At 46.8% G+C, this 20,358-nt stretch overlaps 1 protein-coding gene and 1 non-coding gene across 4 annotated transcripts; one reads left to right on the top strand and one right to left on the bottom strand.

The window, feature by feature from the left end:
* Positions 1–396: 396 nt before the first annotated feature.
* trnaa-agc (transfer RNA alanine (anticodon AGC)) lies at positions 397–469 on the bottom strand. The gene has a single exon. It is a non-coding gene; the product is annotated as a tRNA-Ala (tRNA).
* A 10-nt stretch (positions 470–479) lies between these two features.
* On the top strand, positions 480–20,034 carry brd8a (bromodomain containing 8a). 3 transcript variants are annotated; one of them, XM_055935289.1, is made up of 20 exons: positions 481–756; positions 1,406–1,502; positions 1,738–1,807; positions 2,112–2,161; positions 2,364–2,486; positions 2,828–2,908; positions 3,184–3,248; positions 3,650–3,792; positions 4,009–4,200; positions 4,347–4,434; positions 4,798–4,944; positions 5,265–5,398; positions 8,298–8,754; positions 8,897–8,934; positions 9,083–9,339; positions 9,439–9,531; positions 9,645–9,713; positions 15,068–15,350; positions 18,109–18,153; positions 19,312–20,034. In XM_055935289.1, the coding sequence occupies exons 1-20, from the start codon at positions 738–740 to the stop codon at positions 19,369–19,371; spliced, it is 2,511 nt and encodes an 836-aa protein (XP_055791264.1). In that variant the 5' UTR covers positions 481–737; the 3' UTR covers positions 19,372–20,034. The 3 variants fall into 3 exon arrangements, with proteins under 3 accessions (XP_055791265.1, XP_055791266.1, XP_055791264.1); XM_055935290.1 differs by lacking the exon at positions 18,109–18,153 and having other exon boundaries at positions 480–756; XM_055935291.1 differs by lacking the exons at positions 18,109–18,153; positions 19,312–20,034 and having other exon boundaries at positions 480–756; positions 9,667–9,713; positions 15,068–15,101.
* Positions 20,035–20,358: the final 324 nt, after the last annotated feature.

Raw genomic sequence — 20,358 nt, 5'->3', positions numbered from 1 at the left:
CTGCCACAAGAGTAGCGATTCAGGTTTGAACAGAAAACTTGAACCAGGCAGGCAAGCATCCCTGTAGGCAAAGAATAAGCACACAGACGTCGATGTCCTGACTCCCGACCTCTTGGTAGAATACATGTTTGTTTTTTTCCTTTTTTTTTGTAACAGGGCGTTCTATTGAGACCAGGTCTCTTTTGCAAGGGAGCCCTGCATTTTACAATTACACAGGAAATACACCAGAAAATAATAATACAAAGAGAATACAGAAAAATAAAGCACACTCAGGAAAAACAATGACATTTCTCAGCAAACTGGTTTTCAACATACAGAGAGCAATTAAAAAAAATCCAAATCCAAAAGGTGTTTCATCAATACAAGATTATCTTTTTTGTAAATTTACAAAACAGTTGGAGGATGCGGGCATCGATCCCGCTACCTCTCGCATGCTAAGCGAGCGCTCTACCATTTGAGCTAATCCCCCGATATGTCAGTGTCGGACATGGGACTATTTAACCCTGTAGTTATTTGACTCGTCGTTCTGCGGTGCTGTACATGTAATGCAAAGAAAACATGAAATAGCTTAGATAATGTACATATCATTATAGTTCTGCACAGCGGCAGCCACAGTGAGTCTACGCAAAATAAATATTTCCCATTTTCTCTTTGTTTAATCTGAATGATCTAACTTGGTTTACTGTAGACCGAGTGGGTGGGTGGAGTGAGTACAGTATCTGCTGTATAACAAGAAGATGGCGAGCGGGGTTGGAAGTGAGTAAATGAGCCTGTTGTCAAATTATATGATTTTTAATGCATGGCAACCAGATGTTCATGACTCGTTTGTACTACAGTCTTGTGGATGATGTAACGTTACACGGCATTGCAAATCGGCGAATTCTTAATAGCCTACCCATGCTGGCATGAGCTTTGAATGAATGGCTCACTCTTCCCTTCTCGCTAGACAACGTTAGCTGACCAGTTAGCAGTAGCTCGCTAGCTAGCTATTCTAAGTCACTAGCAAAATATTGCTAGTAGGTGCTTGTGCGGAAGTTCATCCTTTTATATGTCTGATTAGAAAGGTGTTGAGATGAGTGCTTCATGACTGTTGAAACATTCGTAGGGCATTTTGTAACAGCTCTCAAGATGGTAGCTAGCTTTAGGAAGCGCAACATTTATTTTCACCCCTCCGCCATACATTTGCTTGGTATTCAGTGTGGCCTAACCGCCTCAGCTATTTATCTGAGAGTTTATTTCATAATAGTTGTACCTAGTTGACAACAATGGGATTTGTTTTGCAGGATCTTGGGACATCCTGACCTGTAAAAGAGGATGTGATTACCAGAAATTGTATTTTTGGATATTACATGTTCTGTACTGACTCTGTCCATACCCGTACTTCCCCTCCACTCCTTATCTGCAGAACACAAGTTGCTCTCCATGGGGCCAACTGAGCCATGGTCGGTGAGGGAGAAGCTGTGCTTGGCTACCTCTGTCATGAAGAGCGGGGACCAGAACTGGTAAAGCAGCACACGTTTAAGCCAACATCATGTTACTGTTCCTATGTTTTTGGACAGACCAGTCAAATCTTAGCTAACCTCCAACTTTCACTGAGTAAAGACTTCCAGTAATGGAAACATGCATTAGTCCATCTGTCACACAATTGATAATGCGAGAAAAGATTTTGGAATAGAATTGGTCAGTTGAATAGGAATTGTGATGATGCAATAATAGGATATATATCCATACCCACAGGGTGTCTGTCAGTCGAGCCATCAAACCATTTGCAGAGCCAGGACGACCCCCTGATTGGTTCTCACAAAAGGTAGGATATGCTCCAATAAATGAACATCATGAACAAACAAGAACCTGATGATAGCATCTGAAAGAGATTTGCATTTGGTGCCCATGATGATGCAGTAACCTTATGGACAAGGGTTGATTGAGTGAGAGAGGTGGCGTGGGCCCTTTGCATTAACTCTACTTTCCCTAGCACTGTTTGTTTTCCATCAGTGTTCTCTTCCACTGCCCTGGCCTGTCAATAAACTGAGTACATATATGCAGCCTGTTGAAATAAAGGACATAACTGGCTTTTCTTCTCTCTTCCTATCTCTCTATTTTTCTTCTAGCACTGTGCTTCCCAGTACTCAGAGCTCCTGGAGACAACAGAGACCCCAAAGTGAGCACAGCAGTCACTGTTATTTTCTGTCTTTTTCTGTGTGTGGCTGGATTTGTGATTTTTCTGTTGTTGCATTTCCTATGATCAGAGGGGGGTTGGAGAACATGGGTAGTATGTTAGTGTGAAGGGGGGAGGCATTGGTTTATGGATGACATGATCTTGTCTGGATGGCTTATGTTTATTGCACGGTATCTCTCCCCAGACGGAAACGTGGTGAGAAAGGTGAGGTGGTGGAGACGGTGGAGGATGTGATAGTCCGCAGGCTCACGGCAGAGAGGATTGATGAACTGAAGAGACTGATCAAAGACACACAGGAGAAGCACAGGTACACAGATTGTGGCAAGTAGGTAGCCTAGTGGTTAGAGCGTTGGGCTGGATCGAATCCCCGAGCTGACAAGGTAAAAATCTGTCGTTCTGCCCCTGAGCAAGGCAGTTAATCCACTGTTCCCCGGGCACCAAAGACGTGGATGTCGATTAAGGCAGTGGAAGACACATGTCAGTTGAATACATTCAGTTGGACAACGGACTAGGTATCTCACTTTCCCTGTGTGCAATCTCTGATAGAGGGACAATCTATTCAAGAGACTATAATGACCTTCAGTAGATATTTTCTGCTACTTGATTGACCCAACTCTGATGTCAGTTGTTGACCTGCTGCATTCACAGGAAGCTGAAGACTGAGGCAGAGCTGATCCAAGCCGGGCACCTGGACTCCAAGCTAGAGGATCTATGGGGAGAGATTGTGCAGTATGACCCTTTTATCTGTCAGCCTTTGTTACTATTTCTTTATCTATTTACATTACAGGAGGCTTCTGAGGGAAAGACGGCTCATAATAATGGCTGGAATCGAGTGAATGGAATGGTAATGACCACATGGAAACAAGGTGTTTGATACCATTCCATGTATTCTGTTCCAGCCATTACTATGAGCCCGTCCTCCTAAATTTAGGTGCCACCAGCCACCTGTGATGTACATGTATATTTGTATTTTTCTGAGAAACTTTACTTTCTGTGCCTGTCAGGAAGAAGAAACAGGAACAGGACGAGGCAGACGTGAAAAGGAAGGTCACTGACACAGCCTATCTAGGTAAAAGATAACCCACTTCATGCACACCACCAGCTGCTTTTGCCTGTAGCTTTTCTTAATCTACTCAGTAAATATAACCGTATTTTCTGCTATTGCTCCATGGGCACCCCTTTGTATATGTCTCACTCCAAACGTTGTAAAACACAATATACCAGATAGTATATAGGTTGATGAAGATGTAGTTATGTTTCTTCAATGATTCAATAAACCCACAGGGGATGTTGAAATAAAAAAACATCATGCCAAGGGGTTTGGATGAGGAGCTCTATCAGAAAGTATATCGAAGGCTGAGATAGATGTGTACACAGCCACAAAGGTGGTCAAAGTGAATAGTAGATCAATTGTAGTGTGATTGGTCAAACTAAGAACAGTCTCACCCCGCCGCCCCACCCCCCTTCCAGCCAGACAGGCGGTGAAGAACACCCCTAAAAGAGTGCCCAGTGTGACCGTGCGCTCTCCCCTGGGGTGCGGCTCGCCAAGCCTCGAGTTCTGCCAAGGGGACACACCCCAGAGCACACCCGAGGACCCCAGCACCTCAGTGACTGTGAGTCCCTGTCAGCTACAGGGGAACGGGGCAGGGGCAGGGGCAGGTAGAGAGATGATTGGAGTTCAGTAGAAACATTCTTGATTTGATATCAATTAGATGTGTTGGAACGTGCTACACAGAATGCCTTTTCCTCGGCCTGCCTGCCTCTCCTTTGCATGTTATTCTCCCCCTGTTCCCTTTTCCCAACTTCATTTTCTCCCCTCCTTTCTGTAGGCACCAGGAGTAGCAGGGTTCATGCCCCTGACTGAGGCCTGTGGGCTGGGTGGTGCAGAGTCAGGCCTGGGCACTCTTCTGGATGAATCCCCACAAAAGAAGCTCTTGGGCCAGAAAGCCACGCCGCCACCATCCCCTCTCCTCTCTGAGCTACTGAAGAAAGGCAGTCTCCTACCCACAAGCCCCAGACTGGTATGTCTGAGAGGAAATAGTATTCCATAGAGATTGTTCACTTTTATAAGATTTTAAAATGTAACTACCCAAAGCCATTTAAACATCTCAGACACATCGTCAGATGAATCCTCTTGCAGCTTCAGAGTGCTGTGTTTGTCTTATAGGTTGGAGATGGTGACCTGCCTGGTAATATGACAATAGCACATGACCTACAGCTCACAGGCTCTGTTCTGTTTGGCAGTCTAGCAACAGGTACACACACTCACACTTATCAGTCCCTCCAGGACTTTGCGATTCTGCGATCACAACTTTTTTAGCAATATCAACAATTCCCCACATATTCAATTTGACCAATTACCACACTATTTCCGCTTAAAACTTTCTGAACACCACATTACAAAAAGGGCTCGCAATTTTAACTAATCACAGCATTTTTACCGCATAAATTAGTTCAATCAAGTCAACAAATGTTTTCCCCATCTAATAGTTCAAATGTAGTATTGCTTAGCGTTGCATTTTGATTAGATCAAGGCTCTACCTGCTCTCTCTGCACGCTCTGTGTGTGTGCGTGTGTGTGTCCGTGTGTGTGTCCGTGTGTGTGTCCGTGTGCGTTAGGTGCCCCTACACTTTCTCGTCTGCTGGAGGCTGGGCCTCAGTTTTCAACTCCGCTGGACTCCTTGGCCAGCAGCACAGACTCCTCCAGTGTCCTTCTCACTGCTGCTTCACCCCCCACTATGGACTCCCCCGCCTCACTACACACAGGTCTCTCCCTTTCCCTTCCTGCCTCCCTCTCTCTGCTTCTATACTGTACAATCACTGCCTATCCGTCCTCTTCATTTTTTTGTCAACACTTCTTCCCAAGCATCTCCTCTGTGTCTGTCATCAGATTGTGGCCATAAGTGTGTGATCAGTCTGTCACCTGAACGTCAGACTCCTGTACATGACTTGTCAGTCCATCTCATCTCCTCCAACATGAAGCACATCCCCATGAATATGTCCTCAGTCTGTTGTCTTTACCCAGAGATTGGATTTGAATCATATAAGATTGTTAGTAATCCCTATATATGTGTGTGTGTGTACAGGAGGGAATGAGGTGGGGGCCTCCCAGCCTGGCCCAGGGGATGAGACAGAAGAAGACCTAGCGACGGTGTCCTACATGGCAGAAGAATTGGACCTGGAGACAGTGGGGGACATCATCGCCATCATCGAGGACAAGGTGCTCCTTCTACGCCTCACACACCTAAAAACATGAGATGTGTTCGAATACCCATACTAACATAATGTATACTACAGTCGTGGCCAAAAGTTTTGAGAATGACACAAATATACATTTTCACAAAGTCTGCTGCCTCAGTTTGTATGATGGCAATTTGCATATACTCCATAATGTTATGAAGAGTGATCAGATGAATTGCAATTAATTGCAAAGTCCATCTTTGCCATGCAAATGAACTGAATCCCCCAAAAACATTTCCACTGCATTTCAGCCCTGCCACAAAAGGACCAGCTGACATCATGTCAGTGATTCTCTCGTTAACACAGGTGTGAGTGTTGACGAGTACAAGGCTGGAGATCATTCTATCATGCTGATTGAGTTCGAATAACAGACTGGCAGCTTCAAAAGGAGGGTGGTGCTTGGAATCATTGTTCTTCCTCTGTCAAACATGGTTACCTGCAAGGAAACACGTGCCGTCATCATTGCTTTGCACAAAAAGGGCTTCACAGGCAAGGATATTGCTGCCAGTAAGAGTGCACCTAAATCAACCATTTATCGGATCATCAAGAACTTCAAGGAGACGGTTCAATTGTTGTGAAGAAGGCTTCAGGGTGCCCAAGAAAGTCCAGCAAGTGCCAGGACCGTCTCCTAAAGTTGATTCAGCTGCGGGATCGGGGCACCACCAGTACAGAGCTTGCTCAGGAATGGCAGCAGGCAGGTGTGAGTGCATCTGCACGCACAGTGAGGCGAAGACTTTTGGAGGATGGCCTGGTGTCAAGAAGGGTAGCAAAGAAGCCACTTCTCTCCAGGAAAAACATCAGGGACAGACTGATATTCTGCAAAAGCTACAGGGATTGGACTGCTGAGGACTGGGGTAAAGCTTGTCCGGAGAAGACAAGGTGAGCGCTACCATCAGTCCTGTGTCATGCCAACAGTAAAGCATCCTGAGACCATTTATGTGTGGAGTTGCTTCTCAGCCAAGGGAGTTGGCTCACTCACAATTTTGCCTCAGAACACAGCCATGAATAAAGAATGGTACCAACACATCCTCCGAGAGCAACTTCTCCCAACCATCCAGGAACAGTTTGGTGATGAACAATGCCTTTTCCAGTGTGATGGAGCACCTTGCCATAAGGCAAAAGTGATAACTAAGTGGTTCGGGGAACAAAACATTGATCTTTTGGGTCCATAGCTAGGAAACTCCCCAGACCTTAAACCCATTGAAAACTTGTGGACAAACAAAAACCCACAAATTCGGACAAACTCCAAGCATTGATTATGCAAGAATGGGCTGCCATCAGTCAGGGTGTGGCCCAGAAGTTAATTGACAGCATGCCAGGGCGGATTGCAGAGGTCTTGAAAAAGAAGGGTCAACACTGCAAATATTGACTCTTTGCATCAAATTCATGTAATTGTCAATAAAAGCCTTTGACACTTATGAAATGCTTGTAATTATACTTCACTATTCCATAGTAATATCTGACAAAATATCTAAAGACACTGAAGCAGCAAACTTTGTTGAAATTAATATTTGCGTCATTCTCAAAACTTTTGGCCACGACTGTACATATACAACATACTATATACTATTAGTTAATTTTAGTATACTGTAAACGAACGGTATCCTTTCAGTTGAGCATATTAGCGCTACGCCTGTCTACCGGAAGTTGATGCTGTTACTATGCAACCTTTTGCTAGCATAACAAATTACTAGCTAGACATTTTACAACTTCGGGCGTGTTAGTAAATTCAATCTGGAGTGCCAGAGTGCATTCTGGGCATTCGTAAATTCCGAGCATTGTCAGCTTGTCCGTTCGTAAATTCAGAGCGTTTCCCTCTCGGAGTGTTCAGAGTGCACACTGGACGCTCTGGCCGAGGAGTAGGGTTGATCCGAGCGTTCGTTCTGACCATTACAACACCGGCAGTCAAGCACACAAAATAACTGGCTAGCTACTTCCAGACACAAATGAGAGAACACCTCCCTCTGACCATTTTTCTCGCCCGAGCAGAGCTGGTTAGTCTATTTTCATGTTATCCAGAGCGTTGGTGACTGTGGTGCAGAAAACAATTTAATTAAGTTTTTTTGCCGACGTTTACTGACACCGGCCATATTCAATGGGTGTTGAGCGTTTGTAAATTCATCAGTTATTCTGCACTCTGGCACACTAGGACGAGAGTGTTCTGAAATCAGAGTAGATAGCCAGAGCGAATTTGTGTCCATTGAGAACGCACAACGACTATACAACTTAGCTAAGAATGACGTGAATAATCAAGTCAATAAATGTTGGGTAGTTAGTTGTATTAGTAGCCAACCTTCTTTTGGTAGCTAGCTAACATACCGGTTCCTGAAATGATATGCTATGTGGTGCGTAAAGGATAGCGTAGCGAACAAATTGTTAACCAACATAACTTGTAGCATTATTTATTTGAAAAGTCATTACTTTATTACATTGCTCAACATTTTCTTAACATTTGTCATAATTAGTTAAAGCAATGAATTTGTATCCGCTCTCGTCGGACTTGGGCTGCATATTTTCTGCCATTTTCTTCAAATCTGAAAACGTTGTGAAGCCATGCACATTTTGGGAAGAATTGGTTTAATAGTGAAATAGTGTCCACTGCTTGTATACTTCGTATTTTGGCAAATGTAGAATGACATCCGGGAACTTTTGGCATACTAACCATATCCATATTATGACCAATAAGCATACTATATACTCAATTTACATCACAAATAGTATGGTTAGTATGAGTATTCGAACACAGCTATGGATTGATACTCAACTGTTCTGTCTATAAAGCCATAGTGATATCAGCCTCCTCTCCTTAATAACAGTACATTTAATAGGTTTTCCTGAGGTGTCTTTAAAGTGACAAGCTGTGACCTGTCATCCTACAGGGTGATGAGAATACTGAGGCTTTGGATGCGGCTGCAGTGGAGGCTGCTCTGTCCCTGTGTGAGGAGACAGGCCATGCCCTGTCTGGCCATTGGGAGCCAGGGCCCTTCAAGTCCCCTGAGTCTGACCCTTCTGGGTCCTCACACCTCTCCTCCTCACACCTCTCCTCCCTCGCTGGCAGTCTGGAGGTGAAGAGGGAGGTCCTGCAGTTACGGGGTGGGACCTCTGCATGTGACAGCCAGGACAACTGTCCCTCAGGGTACCCACACCCCCTGGGCATCAGCGGCCTTCCTTCCTCCTCCTGCTCGTCTATGATGCTGGAGCACAGCCAGGCTATTGGGGCTCGTCTGCAGCCTGGGGCCATGGGCGGGGCCGATGGGGAGGGAAGCCCAGTCTCTCCTCACGCCACCATCAGGTGTGAGAGTGAAGAGTGGACGCAGCAAGGAGTTGCACATGCAGGTCACTCATAGCCCTGGCACATCAGACTGACAGTCATACACAGAGGCCCAGACACCTGCCTTGGGCACAAGCTTTTGAGTAAACACGTTTGCCACCTGTTCTCATCATCACTTCCTGTTTCTCTTTTCACTTTCTCCCTCAGACTCCGAGGATGGCCCCATGACAAGAAGACATTCCAAGGTACACTCCCCCCCACCCCCCCCCCCACCCCCACTGAGGAGAGAATAGGCTTGTGCTGCTGATACCTGTTGTCCTTGTGCTAGAACCTGAAATCCACTGTAGATCCATCCAACTCACTCTCTCGCCCTCTCTCTCTGAACCTGTGTAGGACGTGAAGGAGGAAGAGGGGGTGAGTGACGGAGAGGAGGGGAGTGCCTCAGAGACTAAAGAGGGCCTGGATGGGGATGGGGGGGATGAGGAGGGGGACGGAGCAGAGGCCTACCTGTCGGAGGCAGAGGGGGAGACCGAGCTGGAACCCCCAGCCAGTGAGAGTGAGGACGGTTACAGTCTGCACACAGCCTCCTCCTCTCTGCAGCTCCACACCACTGCAGACTCTATCCCCAGCAGCCCTGCCTCCTCCCAGTTGTGAGTGACACACACACACACACACACACAAACACACACACCACTAGGCATGTCTATATCTGGTCAAAACTCCTTCTCTTTTTTTCTCTGTCTATTCAGTTCAATGTGCAGTGAGGACCAGGAGGCCAGACAGGCTCAGAAGATCTGGAAAAAAGCCATCATGCTGGTATGGCGTGCAGCTGCCAATCATAGGTAAGAATCTCACTCATGGAACCCCGGGCTATAACAGGATCCTGCCTGCACCATGCTCCAGGCCTCGCATTTCAGCTTTTGAAAGTGATATATTTGCTGTTTTCCTGATGCAGGTATGCTAATGTATTTCTGCAGCCTGTGACTGATGACATTGCCCCAGGGTACCACAGTATTGTTCACAGGTAAGCACTGACACAGGGAACAGGTAAACACTGACCACTGACACAGGGGGAACAGGTAAACACTGACCACTGACACAGGGGGAACAGGTAAACACTGACCACTGACACAGGGGGAACAGATGAACACTGACATAGGGAACAGGTAAACACTGACACAGGGGGAACAGGTAAACACTGACCACTGACACAGGGGGAACAGGTAAACACTGACCACTGACACAGGGGAAACAGGTAAACACTGACCACTGACACAGGGGAAACAGGTAAACACTGACCACTGACACAGAGGGAACAGGTAAACACTGACCACTGACACAGGGGAAACAGGTAAACACTGACCACTGACACAGGGGAAACAGGTAAACACTGACCATTGACACAGGGGAAACAGGTAAACACTGGCCACTGACATAGGGAACAGGTAAACACTGACCACTGACACAGGGGAAACAGGTAATAACACTGACCACTGACACAGGGGAAACAGGTAAACACTGACACAGGGAAACAGGTAAACACTGACCACTGACACAGGGAACAGGTAAACACTGACCACTGACACAGGGGGAACAGGTAAACACTGACCACTGACACAGGGGGAACAGATGAACACTGACATAGGGAACAGGTAAACACTGACACAGGGGGAACAGGTAAACACTGACCACTGACACAGGGGGAACAGGTAAACACTGACCACTGACACAGGGGAAACAGGTAAACACTGACCACTGACACAGGGGAAACAGGTAAACACTGACCACTGACACAGGGGAAACAGGTAAACACTGACCACTGACACAGAGGGAACAGGTAAACACTGACCACTGACACAGGGGAAACAGGTAAACACTGACCACTGACACAGGGGAAACAGGTAAACACTGACCATTGACACAGGGGAAACAGGTAAACACTGGCCACTGACATAGGGAACAGGTAAACACTGACCACTGACACAGGGGAAACAGGTAATAACACTGACCACTGACACAGGGGAAACAGGTAAACACTGACCACTGACACAGGGGGAACAGGTGAACACTGACCACTGACACAGGGGAAACAGGTAAACACTGACCACTGACACAGAGGGAACAGGTAAACACTGACCACTGACACAGGGGAAACAGGTAAACACTGACCACTGACACAGGGGAAACAGGTAAACACTGACTACTGACATAGGGAACAGGTAAACACTGACACAGGGGAAACAGGTGAACACTGACATAGGGAACAGGTAAACACTGACACAGGGGGAACAGGTAAACACTGACCACTGACACAGGGGGAACAGGTAAACACTGACCACTGACACAGGGGAAACAGGTAAAACACTGACCACTGACATAGGGAACAGGTAAACACTGACCACTGACACAGGGGAAACAGGTAAACACAACCCACTGACACAGGGGGAACAGGTAAACACAACCCACTGACACAGGGGGAACAGGTAAACACTGACCACTGACACAGGGAACAGGTAAACACTGACACAGGGGAAACAGGTAAACACTGACCACTGACACAGGGGGAACAGGTAAAACACTGACCACTGACACAGGGGGAACAGGTAAACACTGACCACTGACACAGGGGGAACAGGTGAACACTGACACAGGGGAAACAGGTAAACACTGACCACTGACACAGGGGAAACAGGTAAACACTGACCACTGAAATAGGGAACAGGTAAACACTGACCACTGACACAGGGGGAACAGGTAAACGCTGACCACTGACACAGGGGGAACAGGTGAACACTGACACAGGGGAAACAGGTAAACACTGACCACTGACATAGGGAACAGGTAAACACTGACACAGGGGGAACAGGTAAACACTGACCACTGACACAAGGGGAACAGGTAAACACTGACACAGGGAAACACTGTACACTGACACAGGGGAAACAGGTAAACACTGACACAGGGGAAACAGGTAAACACTGACACGGGGAAAACAGGTAAACACTTACCACTAACACAGGGGGAACAGGCAAACACTGACCACTGACACAGGGGAACAGGCAAACACTGACCACTGACACAGGGGGAACAGGTAAACACTGACCACTGACACAGGGGAACAGGCAAACACTGACCACTGACACAGGGGGAACAGGCAAACACTGACCACTGACACAGGGGAACAGGCAAACACTTACCACTGACACAGGGGGAACAGGTAAACACTGACCACTGACACAGGGGGAACAGGTAAACACTGACCACTGACACAGGGGAAACAGGTAAACACTGACCACTGACACAGGGGAAACAGGTAAACACTGACCACTGACACAGGGGAAACAGGTAAACACTGACCACTGACACAAGGGGAACAGGTAAACACTGACCACTGACACAGGGGGAACAGGTAAACACTGACCACTGACACAGGGGAAACAGGTAAACACTGACACAGGGGAAACAGGTGAACACTGACACAGGGGAAACAGGTAAACACTGACCACTGACACAGGGGGAACAGGTAAACACTGACACAGGGGAAACAGGTAAACACTGACCACTGACACAGGGGGAACAGGTGAACACTGACACAGGGGGAACAGGTGAACACTGACACAGGGGGAACAGGTGAACACTGACACAGGGGGAACAGGTGAACACTGACACAGGGGGAACAGGTAAACACTGACCACTGACACAGGGGGAACAGGTAAACACTGACCACTGACACAGGGGGAACAGGTAAACGCTGACCACTGACACAGGGGGAACAGGTGAACACTGACACAGGGGAAACAGGTAAACACTGACCACTGACATAGGGAACAGGTAAACACTGACACAGGGGGAACAGGTAAACACTGACCACTGACACAAGGGGAACAGGTAAACACTGACACAGGGGAAACAGGTAAACACTGACCACTAACACAGGGGGAACAGGCAAACACTGACCACTGACACAGGGGAAACAGGTAAACACTGACCACTGACACAGGGGAAACAGGTAAACACTGACACAGGGAAACAGGTAAACACTGACCACTGACATAGGGAACAGGTAAACACTGACCACTGACATAGGGAACAGGTAAACACTGACCACTGACATAGGGAACAGGTAAACACTGACCACTGACACAGGGGGAACAGGTAAACGCTGACCACTGACACAGGGGGAACAGGTGAACACTGACACAGGGGAAACAGGTAAACACTGACCACTGACATAGGGAACAGGTAAACACTGACACAGGGGGAACAGGTAAACACTGACCACTGACACAAGGGGAACAGGTAAACACTGACACAGGGGAAACAGGTAAACACTGACCACTAACACAGGGGGAACAGGCAAACACTGACCACTGACACAGGGGAAACAGGTAAACACTGACCACTGACACAGGGGAAACAGGTAAACACTGACCACTGACACAGGGGGAACAGGTAAACACTGACCACTGACACAGGGGAAACAGGTAAACACTGACACAGGGGAAACAGGTGAACACTGACACAGGGGAAACAGGTAAACACTGACCACTGACACAGGGGGAACAGGTAAACACTGACACAGGGGAAACAGGTAAACACTGACCACTGACACAGGGGGAACAGGTGAACACTGACACAGGGGGAACAGGTGAACACTGACACAGGGGGAACAGGTGAACACTGACACAGGGGGAACAGGTAAACACTGACCACTGACACAGGGGGAACAGGTAAACACTGACCACTGACACAGGGGGAACAGGTAAACACTGACACAGGGAAACAGGTAAACACTGACCACTGACATAGGGAACAGGTAAACACTGACCACTGACATAGGGAACAGGTAAACACTGACCACTGACATAGGGAACAGGTAAACACTGACCACTGACACAGGGGGAACAGGTAAACGCTGACCACTGACACAGGGGGAACAGGTGAACACTGACACAGGGGAAACAGGTAAACACTGACCACTGACATAGGGAACAGGTAAACACTGACACAGGGGGAACAGGTAAACACTGACCACTGACACAAGGGGAACAGGTAAACACTGACACAGGGGAAACAGGTAAACACTGACCACTAACACAGGGGGAACAGGCAAACACTGACCACTGACATAGGGGGAACAGGTGAACACTGACCACTGACACAGGGGGAACAGGTTAACACTGACCACTGACACAGGGGGAACAGGTAAACACTGACCACTGACACAGGGGAAACAGGTAAACACTGACCACTGACACAGGGGGAACAGGTAAACACTGACCACTGACACAGGGGGAACAGGTAAACACTGACCACTGACACAGGGGGAACAGGTAAACACTGACCACTGACACAGGGGGAACAGGTAAACACTGACCACTGACACAGGGGGAACAGGTGAACACTGACACAGGGGAAACAGGTAAACACTGACACAGGGGGAACAGGTAAACACTGACCACTGACACAGGGGGAACAGGTAAACACTGACCACTGACACAGGGGAAACAGGTAAACACTGACACAGGGGAATTAGGTAAACACTGACCACTGACACAGGGAAACAGGTAAACACTGACCACTGACACAGAGGGAACAGGTAAACACAGACCACTGACACAGGGGAACAGGTAAACACTGACCACTGTCACATGGGAAACAGGTAAACACTTACCACTGACACAGGGGGAAGAGGTAAATACTGACCACTGACACAGGGGAAACAGGTAAACACTCACCACTTACACAGGGGGAAGAGGTAAACACTGACCACTGACACAGGGAACAGGTAAACACTAATCAATGACACGGGGGAACAGGTAAACACTGACATAGGGAACAGGTAAACACTGACCACTGACATAGGGGGAACAGGTTAACACTGACCACTGACACAGGGGAAACAGGTAAACACTCACCACTTACACAGGGGGAACAGGTAAACACTGACATAGGGAACAGGTAAACACTGACACAGGGGAAACAGGTAAACACTTACCACTGACACAGGGGAAACAGCTAAACACTGACCACTGACACAGGGAAACAGGTAAACACTGACATAGGGAACAGGTAAACACTGACCACTGACATAGGGGGAACAGGTTAACACTGACCACTGACATAGGGGGAACAGGTTAACACTGACCACTGACATAGGGGGAACAGGTTAACACTGACCACTGACATAGGGGGAACAGGTTAACACTGACCACTGACATAGGGGGAACAGGTTAACACTGACCACTGACATAGGGAACAGGTGCTTTCTTTGCTGGCTTGGCCTTCCCATTCGGTCTATCTGTCCGACAACCTGACCACGCTCCTCTCTCCTCACCCCTCTCTCTCTCCTCCACCACTCTCTCTCTTCCACTTCAGGCCCATGGACCTGTCCACCATTAAGAAGAACATTGAGACCGGTCTGATCCGTACCACGGCAGAGTTCCAGCGGGACATCATGCTGATGTTCCAGAACGCGGTGATGTACAACAGCTGTGACCATGACGTGTTCCACATGGCTCTGGAGATGCAGAGGGACGTCCTTGAACAGATTCAGCAGTTCCTGGCCACACAGCTCATCATGCAGACCTCCGAGTCGGGCGTCAGCGCCAAGAGCCTGAGGGGCCGAGAGAGCACCCGCAAGCAGGACCCCTCGGACAAGGTGTTCTGCTCATTGGGACGGCACGGGGTAGTGGGTCTATAGATAAGAATGGGAGGAGAGGAGAGAGTGGGGGAGAATGGAGAGTCCAGGAGAGGAAAGGAAGTAGGGATTTGGGGATGCAAGGAGAGACAGATTAGGGGTCCATTTAACCTCAGAGGATAGGAAAGGGCACAAGTCTCTTACCATTGGCAGGCAGCAAAACACAGTGTCCTAGATTTTATATGAGGCACATGTATGTCAGCCATAGTGTTTTCTTAATACATTATCTGTGCTTCACTGTTCATTTTATCCATTTCCCCATTGACATCCTTCACTATTCTCCACTATGAGTTGTCATGGATGGAGACCATTGGGTTGGTTGGCTTCATTAGCTTGAATGGTGTTAAACTCATGATAGTAGATAGGAACCTGACTCCCTCAGATGTATGTCTGGTAATACTGTTTAATTGCATTACAGACAATGACACAAAATAGTTTAAACACATGCACTGCTCCCATGCCTGTGCATATATAAACTCAGCAAAAAAAGAAACGTCATGGACTGTCTTTCAAAGATAATTCGTAGAAATCCAAATAACTTCACAGATCTTCATTGTAAAGGGTTTAAACACTGTTTCCCATGCTTGTTCAATGAACCATAAACAATTAATGAACATGCACATGTGGAACGGTCGTTAAGACACTAACAGCTTACAGACGGTAGGCAATTAAGGTCACAGAAAACTTAGGACACTAAAGAGGCCTTTCTACTGACTCTGAAAAACACCAAAAGAAAGATGCCCAGGGTCCCTGCTCATCTGAGTGAACGTGCATTAGGCATTCTGCAAGGGCAATAAATTGCCATGTCCGTACTGTGAGATGCCTAAGACAGCACTACAGGGAGACAGGACGGACAGCAGATCAACCTGGCAGTGGCAGACCACATGTAACAACACCTGCACAGAATCAGTACATCCAAACATCACACCTGTGGGACAGGTACAGGATGGCAACAACAACTGCCCGAGTTACACCAGGAACGCACAATCCCTCCATCGGTGCTCAGACTGTCCGCAATAGGCTGAGAGAGGCTGGACTGAGGGCTTGTCGGCCTGTTGTAAGGCAGGTCCTCACCAGACATCACCGGCAACAACGTCGCCTATGGGCACAAACCCACCGTCGCTGGACCAGACAGGACTAGCAAAAAGTGCTCTTCACTGACGAGTTGTGGTTTTGTATCACCAGGGGTGATGGTCTGATTCGTGTTTATCATCGAAGGAATGAGCGTTACACAGAGGCCTGTACTCTGGAGCGGGATCGATTTGGAGGTGGAGGGTCCGTCATGGTCTGGGGCGGTGTGTCACAGCATCATCGGACTGAGCTTGTTGTCATTGCAGGCAATCTCAACGCTGTGCGTTACAGGGAAGACATCCTCCTCCCTCATGTGGTACCCTTCCTGCAGGCTCATCCTGACATGACCCTCCAGCATGACAATGCCACCAGCCATACTGCCCGTTCTGTGCGTGATTTCCTGCAAGACAGGAATGTCAGTGTTCTGCCATGGCCAGCGAAGAGCCCGGATCTCAATCCCATTGATCACGTCTGGGACCTGTTGGATCGGAGGGTGAGGGCTAGGGCCATTCCTCCCAGAAATGTCCGGGACCTTGCAGGTGCCTTGGTGGAAGAGTGGGGTAACATCTCACAGCAAGAACTGGTAAATCTGGTGCAGTCCATGAGGAGGGGATGCACTGCAGTACTTAGTATCTGGTGTGGCCACCAGCTGCATTGACTGCCACTTTTGATTTTGTCCCCCCTTTTGTTCAGGGACACATTATTCCATTTCTGTTAGTCACATGTTTGTGGAACTTGTTCAGTTTGTCTCAGTTGTTGAATCTTATGTTCATACAAATATTTACACATGTTAAGTTTGCTGAAAATTAACACAGTTGACAGTGAAAGGACGTTTCTTTTTTTGCTGAGTTTAGGAACAACGTGAGACAAAGGTCACTGTGAGTCCACGCAGTTAAATTCCTCACAACTCTCAATCTGATGCATACCTGACACACGTGCACACACTTTCTTGTCCATCCTTTCATAGCCTCTGTGTCCGTTGGCTTTTTGTGTATGTGTGTGAGTTTGTGTGCACGTGTATTTTGTGTGTGTACCTCAGCTTGTTATATAATGTATGTGAAGACAGCCATGGCAACACTCCAACCTTGTGTTCCTCTCCAGTTTCTCGAGCTCTGCCTGGTAGATAGCAGGAAAGGTCACGGTTTAGGGAGACAATCTATTTTCGATTTAGCGGGACAGATCCAATTTTTATTATAGTATTTGAATTTTTCTATGCTACAAAATGTCATATTTGGTCACATGGTTCATATTGTTACATATTGTCACTGGGATGTTTATATTTGGTTAATCACAAAAAATGGCTCCAACAATGTCTTCATAATCCAAGTGAGGAATTGGTTTCCCACTTGTTTTAAGAAAATAAGTTTCCTCAGTTCTTGAACCACTCCTGTGAGATGGGTTCTGACCTGCTGCTGTATGTTTGCCCACAGGGTTATATCGTATACAGTGTTTATATTGTCCATGAGTAGTGGTGTGCATTTATTTTATACCCTCTCTTGGATGGGTCTGTATTTTTTTAAGGGGGCGTATGTAGTTCTCTTTTCTCTGTTGTCGGGATGTGTGCTCCACTGCTCCTCTTCTTTCCTTGTTTTCTGTGTGGGTATGTCTTTGATCCCTCTTTCTGACTGTATCCTTTGTCCTCTCACAGGACAGTGTCCCCATGGCCTCTCCTGCCTTCCTTCTCTCTCTCTTTGTAAGTACCCGGTCTGCAGTTTATGACCTGCAAGACTACAGCTGGGGTATTCACATTCTGCAGTTTATGACCTGTCAGACTACAGCTGGGGTATTCACATTCTGCAGTTTATGACCTGTCAGACTACAGCTGGGGAATTCACATTCTGCAGTTTATGACCTGTCAGACTACAGCTGGGGTATTCACATTCTGCAGCTTATGACCTGTCAGACTACAGCTGGGGTATTCACATTCTGCAGCTTATGACCTGCAAGACTACAGCTGGGGAATTCACATTCTGCAGCCTATGACCTGTCAGACTACAGCTGGGGAATTCACATTCTGCAGCCTATGACCTGTCAGACTACAGCTGGGGAATTCACATTCTGCAGCCTATGACCTGTCAGACTACAGCTGGGGTATTCACATTCTGGCCCTAGGTCACACAAATCAAATTCAAATCAAATGTATTTATATAGCCCTTCTTACATCAGCTGATATATCAAAGTGCTGTACAGAAACCCAGCCTTAAACCCTAAACAGCAAGCAATGCAGGTGTAGAAGCACACTTCTTGAATCAACTTTTTCAACATCATTTCAATGAAGTTACGTTGAACCAACGTGGAACAGACATCTGTGCCCAGTGGGTAGTATTTTCTATTTCTTACACTCTCTCATACTCTCTCACTCAACTCCTACACACACATGCAGGCATATAGCAACAAAAAAACACAAATTGGCTCACTTTCATGCACACAAGCTAATAGACTCAAGCATTTTGGTTTGTAATTTGCATTGAATCTAAATGTTTTTTTTTATACCTTAACTGACTTGCCTAGTTAAATAAAGAACAAATTCTTATTTTCAATGTCGGCTTAGGAACAGTGGGTTAACCGCCTTGTTCAGGGGCAGAACGACATATTTTTATCTTGTCAGCTCGGGGATTTGATCTTGCAAACTTTCAGTTACAAGTCCAACGCTCTAACCACTAGGCTACCTGCTGCCCCAGGAACCCTGTTTCCTTTCATTTACAAACACAAAAGTATGATGGCCAGTCCGTCCGGTGTCCACGTTACAGGTGTGAACGACTGTGTTTTCCAGGGCGATGGCTAGTTTTTCAAGCTTCTGGTTGCTTTGGACCAGAGTTAACCCATCTCTTCTCTGTGCCTATCTATACAGGATGGGGGCACCAGGGGGCGCCGTTGTGCCATAGAAGCTGACCTGAAGATGAAGAAATAAGCTGCAGGGAAGCAGCTGAAGACTGGAATAAGTCTGTCTGATTGGTGTCCTCCGTGGTCATGTCCCACTTGATTACGCTAACGAAGGACACCACAGTCGGGGTCAATGTCGTTTCATGTCCTGTCACTTCAATTGGACATGGCGTGTCTCGCTGAGAGAGCCATTCCTGAATTGCAGTTTAGAGAAAAACGCAACGACAGCTGGGCGATAGACAAAAATCTATCCATGATAAAAAAAAAATACCATGATAAAATAGAATACGTTTATAACATTAATGTGCAGCAGTTCTTTATTACCTTAACTACGAGTACTTTGAATGTTGTAGCTATCAATTGTCCCATTTAACTATCACCCATATTAGCAGACTCATTTAATTTCAAACTTCACATTTCTCCAGTATAGGCTTCTTATCGTAATGAAAGACATAAACAAAAAGTCCACGATAAGTGGTCGGTTCAGTCGGTGTCGATCATTTCCGGTTTATCGTCCCAGCTCTAAACTCACCCCCAGCACTGAGAATCACTTATACCCCAACTCCTGAATGTGTCAACAGAAAACATAGACCTTGCATTGTGTATGTCAATTGTTTTGAAGTCCTCTGTATAGTATTGTACAGGCATGTCCCTTGTGTACATATGGTGACCCAATAAATATTTGTCGCAAGATTGTGGTTCTCCAACTCAAAGCAAGTTGTGTATGATAAAAAAAATAAGCTATAATCCTTAGTTTAACATGTCCATTTTTTAACTTAAATTAATGATATCTATTGATTCTTGAAAAATAACTTGAATGCCTAAAACTAAGCCTAAAACTGTTGCACCCCATCAGAACCCAAAATAAGCCTGTTGTTCTCCAATGTAAATGAAAACAAACACTGTGTAGCCTGAACACACTTTTCAAACAAATGTCTCATGGTTGGTTAGTCGATCCATAGCTCTGTCTATGGATGTGAGTGGTCACATTTCTCCAGGCCCATCCCTCAGTTTT

The sequence above is a fragment of the Salvelinus fontinalis genome, chromosome 10, assembly GCF_029448725.1.
Source record: "Salvelinus fontinalis isolate EN_2023a chromosome 10, ASM2944872v1, whole genome shotgun sequence".
NCBI classification, from domain to species: Eukaryota; Metazoa; Chordata; class Actinopteri; order Salmoniformes; family Salmonidae; genus Salvelinus; species Salvelinus fontinalis.
The sequence above is the reverse complement of the archived record's forward strand: the minus strand, read 5'-3'. Positions and strand labels throughout refer to the sequence as shown.